The sequence below is a fragment of the Parasteatoda tepidariorum genome, chromosome 6, assembly GCF_043381705.1.
Source record: "Parasteatoda tepidariorum isolate YZ-2023 chromosome 6, CAS_Ptep_4.0, whole genome shotgun sequence".
NCBI classification, from domain to species: Eukaryota; Metazoa; Arthropoda; class Arachnida; order Araneae; family Theridiidae; genus Parasteatoda; species Parasteatoda tepidariorum.
The window spans coordinates 6608266-6626444 of NC_092209.1; the positions used below are offsets into that span (position 1 = coordinate 6608266).

Below are 18179 nucleotides of genomic sequence, written 5' to 3' on the forward strand. Positions count from 1 at the left end.
GTTAAAAAAAATCTATTTTTTTTTTGTGGAATTATCTTTGGATTAACGAATTTTATAATTGTGTGCAAAATTTTTTTGATTTGTTTAAGAAATTCTTAAAATGTGATGAAATGCACAAAAAGTAAAATTAATATTAAGGGGCAAAACTTTGGACCGCTCCTGGCATAGTTTTTTTACTTCCTAATAATTGGAAAAAAGGTATGCTTATTCAGTGAAAGTAAGTTTTTGTATATGATTTTATAAATCAAAATGTCGTCTGTTCTAATTAATTAACATATTTGAGGTCACCATTTTGAACCAGTAAGATAGAGTCTTAGTGTGTGAAAATCTTCCTTTCATTATGAAAGGCCCGATATCCATGATTTTTTTAATTTGGAACAATTAGTTCCAAATTTTGAATTAATTTCCATGATTATAAAAAATTACATATTTTTTATATACTATCATTTTGAATACAACATATTATATAATTTCCAAAAAGTGAGAAAACCAATGAATTAGCACGAAATTATGACTTATTAATGAATATCCATGTATATTTTTGAATTCCGCATTTCCTTAAAGTTAATTTTTATTTAAGAAAAAAAAAAAAAATTCTAATAACAATAGTTTTTTTTTTCCTTACCAAATTAGCAAACCACTTTTAAAAACTTTCAATTTTTACTTTCACAATTTAAATTCAATATTTGCTTGAAGTTTATCTTGAGAAGAACAGAAAATTTTGCCCTTGCTGCCCTCTAAAATATTTTTGTAATCTTGTGGTGCAACAGTTTTTGGTAGTCAGGTTTAGATATGCAAATAACTTAAAAGAAGAAAGATTGTTTAATATCCTTTGTTTTCTTTTATTTATTTTTTGTCATTTCCTTTTTTATGTATTAATTCTTTCAATATTTATAAATCTTCAATCATTTCATCATTTCAAAACATGGGGGTAAAATGAAAACTGAAGCAAATTAAGACACAACAATGGTACAAATTTTGTGTAAACAAGTAGGCACTGAAACTTTGTTTATAGACTTCCTTTTTTTGCATAATTTATAGTTAAATACTTGTGTAAGAGTCCCACTTTTTCATTCATCTTTGCTTGATCATTTCACAATGATTATGAAAAATAATGTTTACATTAAAATGTATCTTATTTTTTACTGAAAATATTTACTAAATTTTTAAGCTAAAAAGGACTTTAATTTTAAAAAAAAATGGAAAAGATATATTAATTGTTGAAATTTAGTATGCAGATTTTTTTTTCAAGACTGATTTCAGTTCCCAGGACTGAACAGTGACACCGTTGGACAACTTATTTGCAGTGTGATCACAATGCATTTTTAGCACACATCAATTGAGGGGTCAACTCAAGGAAATATACCCAAAACCCATTTTAAAGTTAAAATTTGGTAGTTATATGTTGGAAAAAAGTGTTGTTGCCTATGATATTTTAAACTTCATAATCTCAATGGTTTTTCTATAAATGTAACATTTTTGAACTTTTATTTCAGGTCTAGTGAAAATCGCAGCTGGCTTAGATGTGGACCTCTTGCCACCAAGGAAAAAGGTCACCGTTTTATTGTTAGGAAATCATTCAGCAGGGAAAAGTTCTTTTATAAATTGGTAAGGCTGTTTAACTTTTCATGGTAAATATTTTATGATTTAAAAGATATAGTCTCTTTTTCCCAAGTTTCCATTTTGAAGTAAAAAAGTACTTTCAAAGAAAGTGAGCATGTGTATTGTATTGTAAACAAAGTTTTTGTGTGTATTGTAAACAAAATAAAGCTTAAATTTTAAAACCTTGGATAGGATAAAAATTTGCTATTATTGCTTCCCCTAGGGTGAAATATGCTCCCTAAAAATTTTAATTCATTTACTTAAGATAATAAAACTTTTTAGTTCCTTTGAATGCATGGTGTGGTTAAGCAATCTCCTTTCTAACAGAGATCAACAATTCAAAACCCAGCTAAGAGATTTTATGTATATTTCGCATCTTAAAATATTGATAAGGAGTTAGTATATTTTATTCAAAAATAATTTTTTAGAAAATATAAACTTTTTAAAAGCAAAAAAATGAGTTGATTGCTCATTAAATTCTTTTTGATAGGTACTAATTCATACTGCTTATTAGATCTTTCAAAATAATTCTTTGTTAAACATAAGATTAAATACCTATCACTGAAACTTTAATAGGTGTGTTATTTTAGTGTATTAAAAAATTTAAAAATGAAACATTAGCACTAGCTTAATAATTACAAGAAAGAAAATGAAATGATTGTATTCAGATAAGCAACTATAATCAAATGATCGATTATTTTCCATGACCATTTATTTTTAGTGAAAAAATACTACTATTGACTTGCAAAAATATTCTTCTAGCGAGTTTGAATAAAAATTTCGCTTCCCATAGGACACATAACTTTTTTCAACATCCCTCTCTGCAACTATTGCTGTATATCTTAAAAGGAATCAATGTCTTATTTGTTTTGTATTTTATTTATACTAAAGTAGAAAGAGTAAGCAGAAAGACCAAAATGTAAGTTAAGGACAATAACTTAGCACTTTTTATTGTAGCCTCTTTTGTGTTCTAACATTAGAAAAATGGTCAATCGACGGTCAAATTTTTTAAAAATAAGCTTTAAAAGATAATAAGCTTTTTTTTTTTTCTGATTTTGTATTCAAATTTCATTGTTTTTTCAGGTACATAGAAGAGCATATTTTGAAAACAGGTGTTGCTATTGAAACACAAGGTTTTGCTTTTGTGACAAGTGGGAAAAAACGAGAAACATTAACTGTAAGTAAGCATTTACTTATTAAATTAATTGTTTTTGTTATAAATACTTAAATTATATTTTGGAAATTTTGCTTCCTAAACTAATGACTTTTACTTGCAAACTTCAAGTTATCTCTTCTGAAATAACTTTTTTTTAAAAAAAAATTTTTTATTAGTACATTATAATTTGACAATTTCAATTGCATGATAGGATTTGTGTCAAGCAAGTTTTCCTAGAAACTTCGGTTTTATACCTCAGTTAATTACTAGAAATATTATACTTGTATATTTTGTATAAAAAGTATGGAAAATGTGTTTGTTGGTATTAAAGGCATTACTGTTTTTCTTTCAAGTATACCAACTATTTTATTAAGATGAGTGAAAAAGATTTCCCTTTTTAATTTATTTTTATAAACCATTTTTTACCCATTAAATTTATATATTAAAACTCTTTATTTTTCAGGTTATCATATTATCAGGATTAATATTGTTTAGATGATTTCTATTATTACTCACACAATTCTAGTTTATCTGTTGTTTTCTCCCTAACTTTCATAGCATTGTTATAATAAAATTAAACACTTGATCGACAGTGCTAAATTCTGTAGCAGATCTGGATGATGATTTTTTGTTATGCTTCATTAAAACAGATTTTTAATTTCTATTCATGTTCCCTAACTTTTCTTAGATGTGTGCATGATTTTCTCAAATTAAAATTTAAATCCTAGAAAAATAGTCAAAATAACCCCATGATACATAATTTGACTATAGTAGTTTCACTGATATAAAGTGCTACTTCTGACCACTAATAAATACAATATTAGACGGCACTTTTTTGGATATAAATGTGTGAGCTGATGACAAGATTATATATTGTTGTTAAATTTCCTAATTTTTAAGATTTTTAGTAATTTTTTGTTTTAAAATCTTTTTTCTTCTTTTATGTATATTTATCATTTATGTATTTATCATTTATATATTAATATAGGAGTGAAATTTTATTTTTAATTTAGGGCAATGCCACTTTGCATCTGTACCCGCACTTTAAACCTCTAGAGAAAATAAAAGGTAAAGTCTAATTTCCTTTCTTGCACCTTTTTATTTTAGGTAAATTAATCAAAATAAAAAACCTTGAAAAAAAATTAATGAGCCATTAGTGTATGTATTTTCAAGATCAGGTCTATTTAACATCTGTTCAGTCATGCAGGCACATTCAGATGCAGGTCAATGATTCTAACAGGTGTTTTGACTTCCTGCTTTCTTCTATAATTCCTTTTTATGTCTTTTAATGAATTCTAGTTAATACAATAAAGCTTTTTTTTTTAAACTTTAATTCTGTTTTTATATCTGCTGTAAAGTATTTTTGTATTCTACATCTTTTAATTGTGTTTTTTACTTATTTAATTACCTAAGTGATCTAATTTATGTAAATAAATTTGTCTTATCTCTGTTTTAAGGACTGCTTAGTTTTATTTCATATTATAATTAGTTGTTCTAAGACTTAACAACATTTTTTACTATTTCACCGTAGAATGAATTCATTATTATTGATTCCAGGAAACACTAAATTAAAAACTCTACTATTATTATTTTTTAAACTGTTATGTCTTTAAAAGTGAATTTTTTTATTACCGTAGGCTTTGTTTTTGTACTGATTTTGTATTTGTGTCAAAAAAAAAATTCTATTTTCTAGTAATGCATGATTTCAATATGATTCTATTTCTATTTGATGATTCAACTGGATGTGTAGCATTTTTAAAAAGTGCTTATAGGTGCTTATTTTTGATTTACGTTTTTTAAAAGTCCTTAAAGGTGCTTTTTTTATTGGGGGTTTGTAAAAAGCGCTTAATTTTCTATCTTGCAAAATGTGATTTTTTCTTGCTGTGTCGATTGTCGTCATAAATTACAGAAAAAGCTTGATTTTCACAATTTTCTCTGCAGTATTTATCAGAAACAAGTTATTTTATCATGATTATGTACTTTCTTTGAAAAGAATTGTGCATTTTGTTGATTTTATGTTTATAAATTAAAGACTTTAATCAGTAGAAAGAAATATTTCTTATTTATTCATATCACAATTATGCTTTATTCTTTTTTTGTAAAGTGATTAAAAATATTTTTTAAGTGCTTCAAAGGTGCTTATTTTTTGTTGAAAAATTTGGCGACGCACCCTGTTCAATTGATTTAAATGTTTTGTTCCAATATCTTTTTATTTTAATTAATAAAAAATTCTGAAATTAAAGACTGGCACAAACCGTACCTGAGCTGATACCTCTTTTTATAAATTTCAATGCAGATATACATCGGATTCAAATGCCTATTCCCAAATCCTCTATCAATTCTTGGTTACGTTGTTTTTATGTCTGCTGCTTTTTTTTAAATTTATACACAAAGACTTGGATGGAAAAGTTGCCACTCAGTCTAAGATGCTGAAGAACCCTGATTTATTGTAAGAAGAGCAGTCCATCATCGGGTTGCTAGCTTTTTTTATAATTGCCAGCTGCCCTGTGAAGGGCTGTTCTTTTTACTGTTTATTCAACACTGCCTGGATCTCTTCATCTATACTGAAGTAACCTGGATGGCTCCATGGAGTTGCAACACTTTACATTACGAGATTCACATTCTGTCACTTCATTACTGGAAGTATTGTATTATAAACTTCCTTTTTTCTTATGGGATTGAGAAATGTTTTTGTGATATCAAACTTGTGGTCATAAGTAACCTTTCACCGTGTTTACTTAGCTTGAATTTCTTTTAACTGTCATACCTGGAATAATCTTAGGCACAACGCTGGTCTTTCAAACTGTCGCATCCGAGTATTACTCAGGAGTAATTTTTTTGTTTTGTTGAGTGCATATTGTTATACTCGAATATATATAGGGAGAAGTTCGTTCCGGCTTCTACGCTTTGTCAAACCTGAATTTATCTCAAGAAAAGCTATTTTAGGCGTAAATTAGAACATTAGATGACAGCACTTTACTGGTGGTTTTAAATGATAGAGGTTTATGTTCAAAGTGCAAGACATTTTTTTTTGTTGCAAAATGGCATCCAGTTTTTTGAAAAGTTATATAGATTATTAATTTTTTTAGAAAACAATGCTCCACAAGAAGCGAACTTTACCGCTGCTACGCTGAGTGGCAGTCGCATCAAGCGAATTGGCAGTGACTACGAAACCTTTAAATTTTTATGCATGTTATTCAAAATATCAATTTTCAACTATGTATATTTTATTTTGTACCAAACATTTGATTTTTGTGGGGGGAAAAGAACGAAAAAAAATTAAAATTTATGTATCCAAATCATCAAAATAACTTGACAGCTAAAAGGTTAATACCTGATTCTAATTTTGTTCAAGCGAATTTGATCTATACTTATAGTAAATAAATCTACATGATTGATTAATCCAATTTTCAATGATGTTTCAGGTTACCAATTTTTCATTGTAGTATTATTTTACATATTTCCTGCATTTTCATAGCTGCTAACATTTGCATTTTTTTCTAGACATGTTTTTACTAGTATGTGAAATTAATATTACATTAATAATTGTAAGCTGAAATTTTTGTTAAGTTTCATGAGCACCTAAACACAATATGAAATGATTTTTGTGCCATTAATATGTATGTTTAACGTGCTCACAGAGTTTTTTAAAAAATTTTCAATTTCATCAGTATTAAAATTTCAGGGAATTCAATTACAATACTAAGTAAGCACCCAAACTCAATTTAATTGTAAGCATTTAAAAATAATATTTTTTCCGAAAAAATAATTAGTACAAAATTTGAAAAATATTATCTAGCACTAACTAGATTTTAGTTCAATTTATATCAATAAATGAACATCTACTAAAGAAGCATTTTATTTTATCAATTCAGTTATATTATTACATTTATAGAATTTTATAAAAATTTATAAATTTTGAAAAATATTTTTTAAAAAATAATTTAATATTTATTAAAATATTAATCACTATCAAAATCAAAGTTTTTTTCTCTCTATTTTCAAAAATGTGTCGTTTCAATTAGAGTTTTATTCAAATATTTTCTTCAGTGACTAAAAGTTTCTCTTACAGAGACCTCCGCATGTATCATAAATAGTAGTAGTTTAAAATAAAATGCTTGTGTCATTAATTACATTCCTTCACCTGAATTTTTCTACCTAATGTTTGTTTAATTTATTCTTGTAATAACTTAGTTTTTTTTTTGGCATTATTTTTGACAATTTTGACTGTAAGTAAAAGTGTTCTGCCATATATTTTATCTGCTTAAAAAGGACTTCACTAAGAAATTAATAATAAAATTTATGCATTCAGTTACAAAACCCAGGATAATTTATTTTTACTGAGTGTTTGTAGCCACCTTGATGTTTAAATTATTTATTATAAATGGTCAAAATCAATTTGAGTCAAATTTATTAAATTTAAAAAAAAAATATGAGAGCTTACACTTCAGTATAGCATTGAATAAAAATAATTCTAAACTGAAAAAATTTGCTCATAGTTACATATTTTTGTTTATTTTTTTTACAGGTCTCTTGGATTTTATCTCGACAGAAATCTCTACATCTAAGCAGAAGAAATTCAGTCTCGTGACTTTTATCGACACACCCGGATTGGTCGATGGGGAAATGAATTATCCTTTTGATGTTAATAAGGCCATACAATTTTTAGGTACATATTTTAATTTTCAATTGAATATGTAGGTAGTAATACTTTAAGCTTATATATATAAGTTGATGTTGTTTCAATTTAACAATATTGCTGTAATTGATCTTCCACATAACGTTTTTTAGAATGCTTTTTTTTGTTCAAATTATTTTGCAGAATGAAAAGAGAAGGATATTTATTATTAGATTAATATACACCATATTAAGACTCTAATGTAAATTCATTAATTATCATTATTGAGTAAGTATCTCAAAAAGTATGCACAAATTTTATTTGAAAATTTAGAATCTCAATTAATCAAATTTTAATTAATCAATTGTTTCCAGCTTAATATTTGTAATGTGTAGTATATATAATAAATAAAAAATGATATAAATATATAAAGTATATTTTCATATATGTATATATTTGCATAAAGTAAATGTTACCATGTGTTATAATTGCATCAAGAACAAACTTTTCTGGCAAGGATATCTTTTTAAATGTATAATTCTGATTTGATATGATTTCGATTAAAATGTATCCTTTCGTAAAGTAGAGCAATTCGATACTTTTTGCAGTCACTTTGTATTTTAAAAATTTCCCAAACTTTTTTTTTTAATTCTTAATTAATATTTTATCAAATAAATTTGTGATTTTTGTACTTTAAATAAAATTAATGGATAAGTTCTAATTTAATGTGATATATAATCTATTGAAACTTCAATTTGACAAAATTTGTTTCCTTCTGCCCATTTCCATTTAATAACTGCCATTAATTGCAGCTCTACTGTATACCATTAATATTCATTAATTTAATTAAAATGAATTCATCTTTTTTGTTTATTTATCATGCCTATCTTGTATTTTCATTTTACTAATATTTATTTTAAAAGAATACTTCGGTTCTCCTTTCAGGAAATATAGCCGACTTGATTTTTGTCTTTTTCGACCCCATTGGCCAAGCTCTTCGTAAGCGCACTCTGAATGTAGTAGAAGCGCTGAGTGCTAAACATAGTGATAAAATCAAATTGTACCTGAGTAAAGCTGATGAGGCTGGTAATGAAACTGATAGACAGGTAACAATCAGTTGTTATTAAAACAATTCTGTTTTTTGAAGAAGAAAAAATTTCTGAAGAAACCTGCATTTAACATTAGTTAAATACAGGTTTCATGACTCTGAGACACCCTATCAATTTTACCTCTTTTCCTTTTGTATATACAGTAGAATCCTGATTATCCGAGTTAATGTGGATCACTACTAACTCTGAAAATCGAAAAACTCGGTTAAAGCAAAGAGTATATAAAGGGGAAAGAAAAGAGTAGGCATAAATGTGATATATTTAACAAGTACAAAATTTATACGAGTGCACCACATACAATTCTTATTCTAATTAAAAAGCTTACTTAAAAACATTTAAGAAGCATACTATACGAGAATTAAAGAGTCTTTACTTATAAAAGTCATCAATTGTTTTCTGATTTACATTATTTTGGTGCTTTTCTCCAGCAATGATTTGCCATATTTTTTTTGGGGGGGGGGGATAACAGAAAGACTGGCATCGTCTCTTGTTCTATATAATTAATAACACTTTTGATAGCTTTAATCCATCTGTATGAGTGATTTTTATATGTTGATTTTTATCATCACTGTCTTCATCATCTTCGCTTGATTCATTTCCTTATTAACGATATTAATGATAATTTCATCGAATCACCTTGTTGGATTTCGTTTTCCTGAGTGTTTAGAAGATAAAATTCAGGTTTTTTTAAAATCAAATTATAAACTAGAACAATAAAAATCCTTGAAATATCTGATAGCTTGGATAAAGCGGAAACTCGGATAGTCGGGATTCTACTGTAGTTTTTTTTAAAAAATTCTTCATGAGACAATTTATTGTTTTGAATTGATAATAAAATTTATATTCTACAGAATTATAAATGTTTTTAATTTTTTCCCCTTTTAATTCTATATTTAATCAAGATGATTGTTTTATTTGCCGTATAATGTATAAGAATCTTTTTTTCTAGAAAGTTCTGATGCAAATTGTTCAAGAATTATGTAAAAGGCCAACACTCAATAGGGCAGGGTTAGACTTGTCCACAATTTATATACCCAATCCAAATAGAGTAAGTTTTTTTGTGTTGTTATTTATATTTGCAGAGCTTTAATTATAATTAATAATTAGTAAAAATGAATTATTTTTATCTTTTTTACATCTAGTATTTTTTGTGTTAAAAAGTTATATAAATTTTTGTATATGTATCTTAAAATTTTGTCATATTGTTTAATTTCACTTTCAGATAGTGCATCAAACACTACTGTCACTCTTTACTTGCGAAATTTATGGAAGAAATTAGCTTTCTGCCTGCTATGACCTACCTTAGAATTAATCTGGAATTTTTTTAAAGTTATAATTGAAATAATTCTTAAAATGTCGAAATTAATCTAATTTTGACTACTATATCGTTAGTGACCTCAATTATAAAATGCTGTATATTATCATAAATTTTAAAATTCTCTGTAATTATTTTACAAATTAGATATTACGATTTTTAACACCACCTATTTTTAAATTACTGTCTTAAAATGGGTTAATTCTCTAACAGAGCTAGTGGGGCACATTTTGCATTTCATCATCTTTACAGTTAAAAACTTTCACACGATTTAGAATTGTAAATTTTTAAAAACTATCTAGTTCCTACTTTCCAAAAAAATATAAATATATATAATAATAATTATAGATTTTTAATAAATAATTCTGCCTTTAAAGTAATTTTATGGTAATGTAGTAACAAACAGTAGTTAAAATGGTAATTAGTCCAGATATTTTTGTGAAAGGTCCTGTTTTATGAAATTATAAAAATTCTATTCGTAATTTTAGCAAAATGGATTCATTTTGTGACCAGAGATATGTATGTCTAGAATTTTTTCATCGATTTTGTGGAAAACCTGCTCTATAATTACTTTGGAACTCTGACTCTATAATTACTTTAGAATCTGTTTTTGTGGGTGGTGGTATAAAAAAATAGACATAAAAACTATATCTTTCAGGAGTTGTTAGATTTAATGTTACAAAATTTAAAAGGTGAGAAATGGAGAGTTTTTTGAAGGATTTATCTTTTTTAAATTAAAAATATGTAAAAGGGTTCAATTTCCAGATAAACAAAATTTCTTTCCGAACAAAATTTCTATTTACCCATGAAATAAGTGAGGTATCAAATTTTAAAAGCAATCAGCAAAAATTTAAAAACAGAAAAAAAGTTATTTATTTAGAGGCAAAGGTTGAAATTAAATAAATATAGTGGAGTAATTGGTAGGTTGAAAAAGTTAAAAGTTTTAGGCATATTTGTTATATATTACAATCCACTTCCTGGATCAGAGATGGTGAACCTATGATATGCGTGTCTGAAGGTAGCACATGGCAAGTGTTTCCTTTTATTCACTAGCATTCTTTGAAAACGTAAAAAGAGAAAAACTGCCAGCTGTCATTGTTGGAGAATCAGAAAAAATAAAGAATTTTGCTGCCATGCCAGTTTTACTTTAGAATTCTATGTTGTTGGAAATATCTATAAAAAAATTAAAAATATCTAGCATCTATTACCTCAATTGCATTTTATTGCTTACCACAAAATGTGCCCGCATTAAAATATTTTTACCTTAACTTACCCAAAAAATTTTCAAATAATGTTTATTCAATTTTTTTTTGAAACAAGCTAATAACTTAACAGGAAACATAGTTACACATTGTAATTCTATAGTTTAAATCAATATTTAATGGTAAAGATTATCTTTTAAGAGGAGATTTAACAAATGGCATACTTGTTGGCAATCTCTTTCTTGGATGATGCACTCTCTATCATTCATGCAATTGATGATTAATTTTTTATTATGTTTCAGCCTGTCCGATGTGCTAATCAAATTGAAGATGTGTGCAAGGAAATAGAAAAGACAATTAATAGGACTGTTCAAAACACGCTCAACACTTTGGAGTATGATTGTCACAAAATTGAGCAGGCTATTGAAGATAAAATCAGATATAACCAGTGAGTCTTTTTTCTTTTTTTTTCTTCTTTTTGCTTGCTGTAAATTATATATTTTTTTTTAAAAGAAAAACAATTCATTAAAATTGAGATAAAGCCTCATGAGAGCCCTAATTTTTATAACTGGCTATGCTTAGTCTTTTTTATGAGAATTTATGTCATCAAGTGTATTTTAATATGTGCCTTGCTTTCAGTTGAATATCTGGTTAGAGCTTTGTAGAACCTGCGATTATCTCATCTAAATTTATGTTAAGAACTACAGTTAATGCATAGTACTAGTCAGAATTATTCAGTGGTGAATGAGTGCATTGAATAAAGAGGTCATATTTGATAACAAACTAATTTATTAACAATAAAAACAAACCATATAATGCTATGTTATTTTTAGGGCTTCCCAATAAGCCATCCATTGCCTGCCATGCAAGTGACATCACCTTCTTTTGGTCTAGTAGAAATTCATAACACCTCCCACCTGAGCTCTTTTAAGTTCACTTGCCATAAATTAGCATAACAAAATTTTATCTTTAGATGGTCCTGATAAATTCCAATACTTATTTTAATTTTTTCATGATCTGCTTGTCATAAGCGAAGAAAGATTCATTTTCATGAATCTCATTTCGTTATCGTTAAAAAAATGTCAAGGCTCATTTAAAAAATTTCAAACATTCTTATTTTATTATGGGTTATTTTAAAACTGTAGAAGTATATTTATGTTTATCAAAAAAAAAATTTTTTTTTTTAATATTTTAAATTGTGTGTTTCCAACAAATAAAAAATATGTGCTGAGTAAATGTTTCTTGTAGAAACACATTTTTCTATAGTGGTTTGGTCTCAAAGGAAGATCCATACAGAGGTGTTATTTTAAAGTATTTAATTTTTTTTCTTCAAATATTTAAATATATTTTATACTGATTATCTCTCTTACATAATTTGATGCTAATCAAGCATGTCTTTGTATATTTTTAGGCAAAATCAATCTAGAAATTTTGTATCGGGAGCTAAAGGACTAATGTTTGGTGTATCAGGCATTGTCATGCTCTTTTGCTACTTCCTGGGTGTTCTGCTGTCCGGGTCTTCCATCGACACTTTACGAGGAATCATAGGACCGAGTTTAGCCGAAGTTTTAACTATGTACCTAGTAAGTTGTATCTTGATTTATTTTTTATTCAAATCTCTCATTTTATTTGATAATAAACATTGTAGCAGCTGTATGTGTTTTGTTAATTTAATATTTCATCCTTGTTCAGTTATGTTTCTGTTCAGTTACAATACTGTGATTTTCTAGGTTTCATAAGCTTAATAATCTATTTGGGATATTTGATATTAAATTGAGAATGCATTCCAGTTTATTTCCAAACTACCAATTTGAAAAAAAAGCATGACGTACATTTTTGCAACTTTCACTAATAATTTTATAGTAAATAATAGTTTATGAATCTGTTAAAATAAAAATAAAGCAATACCTATTCTATTTCCATAATTTGAGCTTCTGGTTTGCCTTTTCAATAATTTAACTATGAATTTCATTTTTGTTTAGTTTGAAAAGATTTTAACATTGAAATAATACATCACTGAATAGGGTGTTGTTTTTAAATCAATCTAATTAAAATTTTACCAGCATTATATTATTTTGATATTATTTGTTTTGAAATGGTAAATTTGTTGAATGCAATAACTCTTCATTAACTCTTCTTGATAGTTTTTTTTAAAGTTATGCATTTGCATATTTAAAAAAACATCTCCATAAGCCAGTGTTTCCCAAAGTGTGGTACGCGTACCCCCAGGGGTACGGGAACAGTTTAGTGGGGGTACGCGTTCTTATGCGAAATATCTTGCAACAAACGTAGATTTCAAAAAATTTTATTGAATAACAAAACTAGCCATGAAAATTTACGATTACGTATTTTTCTATTGACTATTTTTTGCAGAGTTATAATAGAGTTTTGCAGTTAATAATTAGTGGTGTCAACAGCCAGTTGCGATTTTTAACTTTAGTGCAATTTTTTATAGTAAAAAATACCTTCATTTTTTTAATTAGTTGTACACAGCGTTACGAAAAATTTAGAAAGGGTACACAAAAGTCATAAGTTTGGGAAACACTGCCATAAGCAATAATATTCTTAAAATTTGTATGATCTTGAAAAATTCAATGTTGATCAAATGTGAGCTAAAATTTATGTTAAGCAACTATCTAAAAAATTTCATTTGGATTCATTATTATCCTTTTTACTATTTTTATTTATTTATTTTTTTATTTTTTCTTAGGTTGTTGTTAAATATTCACATTGCCAGAAAATTTCATTTCATCTAATTATTAAAAAAAAGTAAAAAGTACTTAAATGAAACTATAAATTGATGTATAGTATTATGTACTAAATTGCAGATAGACAAGACTTATTTAACAAGCTACTACTTATTTTCATAGTGCTTTGTTTGACAAACTATATTAAACAAACTGTTTTTTTTTTTTTTTCATTCTCTTTTTTTTTCCCCTTTGCTTTATGTTTTAAAGTAAGTGTCATCTGCTGCCGTGAGTAATCGTGACATAAATAGTGTCAAAATCACTACAAATTGATAAAGATAAAAGTGCTAGCAATTGACTTTTAAAAAAAAAAAAACATTTTCTTATTAATAAGAACGAACACTCACTAGTTAAGTTTTATAAAACAATTGGTTTTATCAATCCAACTGAAGTTTCTGCCATCTGTTTTACTATCTAATGTTATTAATAGTTTTATTTTTATTGATTTAAACTAGGTTGGAAGCATTTCATTATTCAGAGGTTATTTGAACAAATTTCAAATGTTTTGTTTTTTGACCGGTATATTAGATTATAGAAACGCGGTATAATTTACATAAACTATTATTTAGTGTTAAACTTTATACATATCTTTTCATAGAGCTGCATTTAAGCAAATATATTGTTTGTTAATTCTACATACCAATTTGTCATCTTAATTTTTATTCACACACGTTTTTTTTAAATGTGTTTACTTTAGTTTTGTTTATTTATTTTATGTGCAAGATTCTTCAAATTCACATCATTCTACTTATTTATCATCTTCTGTTTAGACTAATTTTTTTGTTTTCCAATTCTTTGTTGCATTTTCATACTTGTCAAAAAATAAATACTGCTTAGTGTTTTCTATGGCAACCTTCACAAAAAGTTTAAAAATTAATCAGATAAATCTTTAAATTCATTGATTGGTAAAGATTAAGTACTCGTTAATATGGTTTATTTGGGTATCATTAACTTAGTGCGAAATTATGGTTTTTGTCAATTAAACTGCAATTTCTGCTATCAGTTTTGCTATCTAGAACTTTCAAATTTTTATTAATTATTTTTTTGCATATAGTAATTTGATTTTTGTACATTACTTTTATTTTATTATTTTTTGATCAATTGTTCTTTTTTTCAATCCTCTCGTTAAAAATCAAACAAAAGTTGTGTGCAATGTTTTTAACCTTATGAAACAACATTACTTAGCAATACCAATATAATATATTAAATGTTCTTTAGTTGCATTATTTTCTTTTTCTCTTATCGTTTTTGCCATTTTATGCCTTTAAAATTAGTAAATGTAAAATTGATACCGCACCCTGTAAACAAAATTATTGCGATCGATTTGATAAATTTGCTGCAATCAAAATATACTTTTTATTTGTTTTTATCTTTCTTTTTTCTTCTTTGGCCTTGTTTTGCTTTCCTTTTACTTTGAAACTAAATTATTGATTCTAAATGGTTGCTTAACCACTAAATGATTCATAATCCTCTTTTTTAGAAAGCATTTGAATACATCTGGTCTTCAGTATCTGATGATGATCATCTGACTATAACCATTTGTGTGATTATCATTGTAGCAATATTTTTTGGGTTGGCACATTGGTACATCAGGTAAGTGTCTAAGTTTTTTTTTAGAAAAAAATCTGATATTTTGAAATATATAATTTCCTTTTTATGAATGTCATATTATTATTGCAGACTGACGCCAACTTTTTCCAAAAAGCAAAAAATGGCTCTCTTAGAAAAGAAAGAATATCTCCAGAATGTAGTGATAAATAGAAAAGTATGTGCGCTTTTTTTCTTTTCTTTGTAGTGTTTTTTAGGCATATTTTTTTATATCTTAAAATGAACTTTCTAAAAAAACATATTAGAGTGGATTGCTCATGATTCAAAATCAGAATCCGTAATATAGTTTTTCTGAGTTATCACAACTTTTGTAATTATTGTTTACCTTTTACAAAAATAAAATGCTAGTACTATTACGTCTTTGGGCATTTAATTTCATTAGTTTGTAAAATTGTAATAGTTGGGCAGTTATTTTTTTCCAAATTGTTTTGTTAATTAACCTTGATTTTACGTAAATTAGAAACTTCAAAATTGTTTCCTTTGAGCTGAAAGATTTTAAATGTAATTATTTTATTTCATTATTAAAAGTTGTTGTAAGTTATGTATTTGCTCTAATTTTCACTAGTGTTTATTCCTTTTTTACCCTTTTTTTATTTATTACTCTTGCATGGTGAGCCAGCTTTTTATTTCTATTTTTAATTTACCTTAGCAATAAATAGACATATTTGTGATTTATATGAAAAAAATTATTCGTATATCCTTTGTTTAAACTCAAAGGTTAATAATAATAAAAATTCTATTTTTGAAAACTACTCAGGGGTGATTGTATTCCGAATGTACCCCGGAATTCCGAGTTGAAGCAGGGCATGAGATTTTTCCACGAATGTCTCAGAATTCTGCGCATTTCAAGACCCTATATTCCTGTACTTCTGCAAATCAAAAACTTTAATCCGAGACGAAATTTTGAAACCTTTTTCTAAATCCTGTTAATGATACGTTTACATGTGATTCTTTTGATTTAGCTGATTCTTAACCATCTTAAAAATTGGGAACTTATTGATGCAATTTTTATATCTATTTTCGTATATAAATAATTGAAATTTCGTATTTCAAAATTTCGTATATGAAATTTTGAAACCTTTTTCTAAATCCTGTTAATGATACGTTTACATGTGATTCTTTTGATTTAGCTGATTCTTAACCATCTTAAAAATTGGGAACTTATTGATACAATTTTTATATCTATATTCGTATATAAATAATTTAAAGTTATGCATTGCGATTCGTATTCACACAAGTCAAAAATTCAATATCTCTATTTATATTTATTCGTTTTTAAAATCTCATATCGTAATTCGTATTCATGTTAGTTTAAAATTCAATTTTGCGATTTGTTTTCACTCGTCTTTAAAATCCAGTATTGTGATTGGTATTTATACATAATTTAAAAACTACGCATCAGGTTTCGTATTCACGCGATCTAAAAATTCAATATCGCAATTTTCAAATCTAATATCGCGATTCTTGTAAGAAGTAAGTTTTTTTTTTTTAGTTAGTTACTGTAAATGTATCTTATTCTTCATTAGTAAGTAGTAATTTAATTATAAATATTAGTTAAAAAAAATTAAGTTCAATTTGAAACTTGTATGGTATATAAATTGATATCTTGATATAGATTTTTTTGCACTTAAAATTTTCTGGGTTTTTCACTTTGAGACACAATCAGCCCTGTTAATGTTTGCTATTATATAATTAATATTATTTCTTTCCTTCAATTTCAGAGGCAACTGTACGATGACTATTTAAGGCAGAGCGTTGCTGAACATGAACTGTGATATTAAGCAGCTACCATTGTTTAAATTCTGTCATCCACTATTGAATCATTATTTTTCTCTTTTCATGAGGACCTCAGGAATCATTTCATTCCACTTTTTATTTAAATAATTTTCTAAAAAGATCTGATCGTTTTGTTTTGAAAATCAAATACTGTTCTTTAAAACTGTTTGTTTAGCCTGTTATTATGTTGCAATAATAATAAAAAATAACAATTGAATTTTTCAGCTCACAATTTAAACAGTACTAATAAGTTATCAATATAATGAAATCTTTCTTTTATAGTATTAGTTTAGTTTTGTAATATAGTAAAAAAAAAATGCATGAATTTTGAGATGAATTTTATACTTTTGTAACCATAAAAGAAAGCTATCAGTGTCAAAAGTAAACTGATTTTTAATAAATATTTTATTTGTCGCATTGCTTGTTTTTATTGTGAATTTATTGAACATACATCTCAAATCATAAAAAGTTTTTAAAAAAGTCAAGTGATTTTTTTTTCAGAATTGTTAGACTTTTAACTGTAAGGTAAATTTATTTCCTTTGAAACTTATAACTGAAAAGTAAATTTGAAGGTTTAAGTTAAATATAAACTAAACTTAGTTGCAAAAGTTGAATCTTAAATTTTTATATAAACTTAGTTAAGTAATTGCGTTTGAGTAAATTCGGGTAAGAATATTGAATTCTATATTTTTTTAAATTCATAATACTATGACTAGCCTATTTAGGGAATGTTTACTATAATTAATCTATGATTTTAAAAGTTGCAGCTTAATTCTTCATTACACTATGATTTGTCTTTTTAGGAAATATTCACTATAATTAGTCTATAATGTTAAAAGTCGCAGCTGATAGGGAAAAAAGTTCTAAGCTTCTCTTTTATGCTGAAAAATACAATTTCAACTCTTAGTGAGTACCATAAACACCTCTTTGACTGCAATAATTATCAGTTTAAGGAAAAATGTAATTTCTTTAAATGTGAAAAAATTTTGTTACAACATATGTAATGGCATAATGATTGTCACGTTTAAGGCAGTGCTTATAGTTGT

The 18179-nt window shown here is 26.3% G+C and overlaps 1 protein-coding gene across 4 annotated transcripts in view; it reads left to right on the forward strand.

Annotated features, from left to right (window-relative positions):
• The window catches only part of LOC107439259 (uncharacterized), a 52597-nt gene extending 35047 nt beyond the window's left edge, over positions 1–17550 (forward strand). For all 4 annotated transcript variants that reach the window (XM_016051782.3, XM_016051783.3, XM_071181953.1 and 1 more), the window contains 11 exons: positions 1497–1608; positions 2686–2779; positions 3772–3826; positions 7287–7427; positions 8322–8482; positions 9435–9533; positions 11305–11450; positions 12414–12585; positions 15230–15342; positions 15430–15514; positions 17079–17550. In XM_016051782.3, the coding sequence (XP_015907268.1) occupies positions 1497–1608; positions 2686–2779; positions 3772–3826; positions 7287–7427; positions 8322–8482; positions 9435–9533; positions 11305–11450; positions 12414–12585; positions 15230–15342; positions 15430–15514; positions 17079–17132 (1232 nt within the window). In that variant the 3' untranslated portion in view covers positions 17133–17550. The remainder of the gene's footprint in view (positions 1–1496; positions 1609–2685; positions 2780–3771; positions 3827–7286; positions 7428–8321; positions 8483–9434; positions 9534–11304; positions 11451–12413; positions 12586–15229; positions 15343–15429; positions 15515–17078) is intronic.
• The last annotated feature ends 629 nt before the right edge of the window (positions 17551–18179 follow it).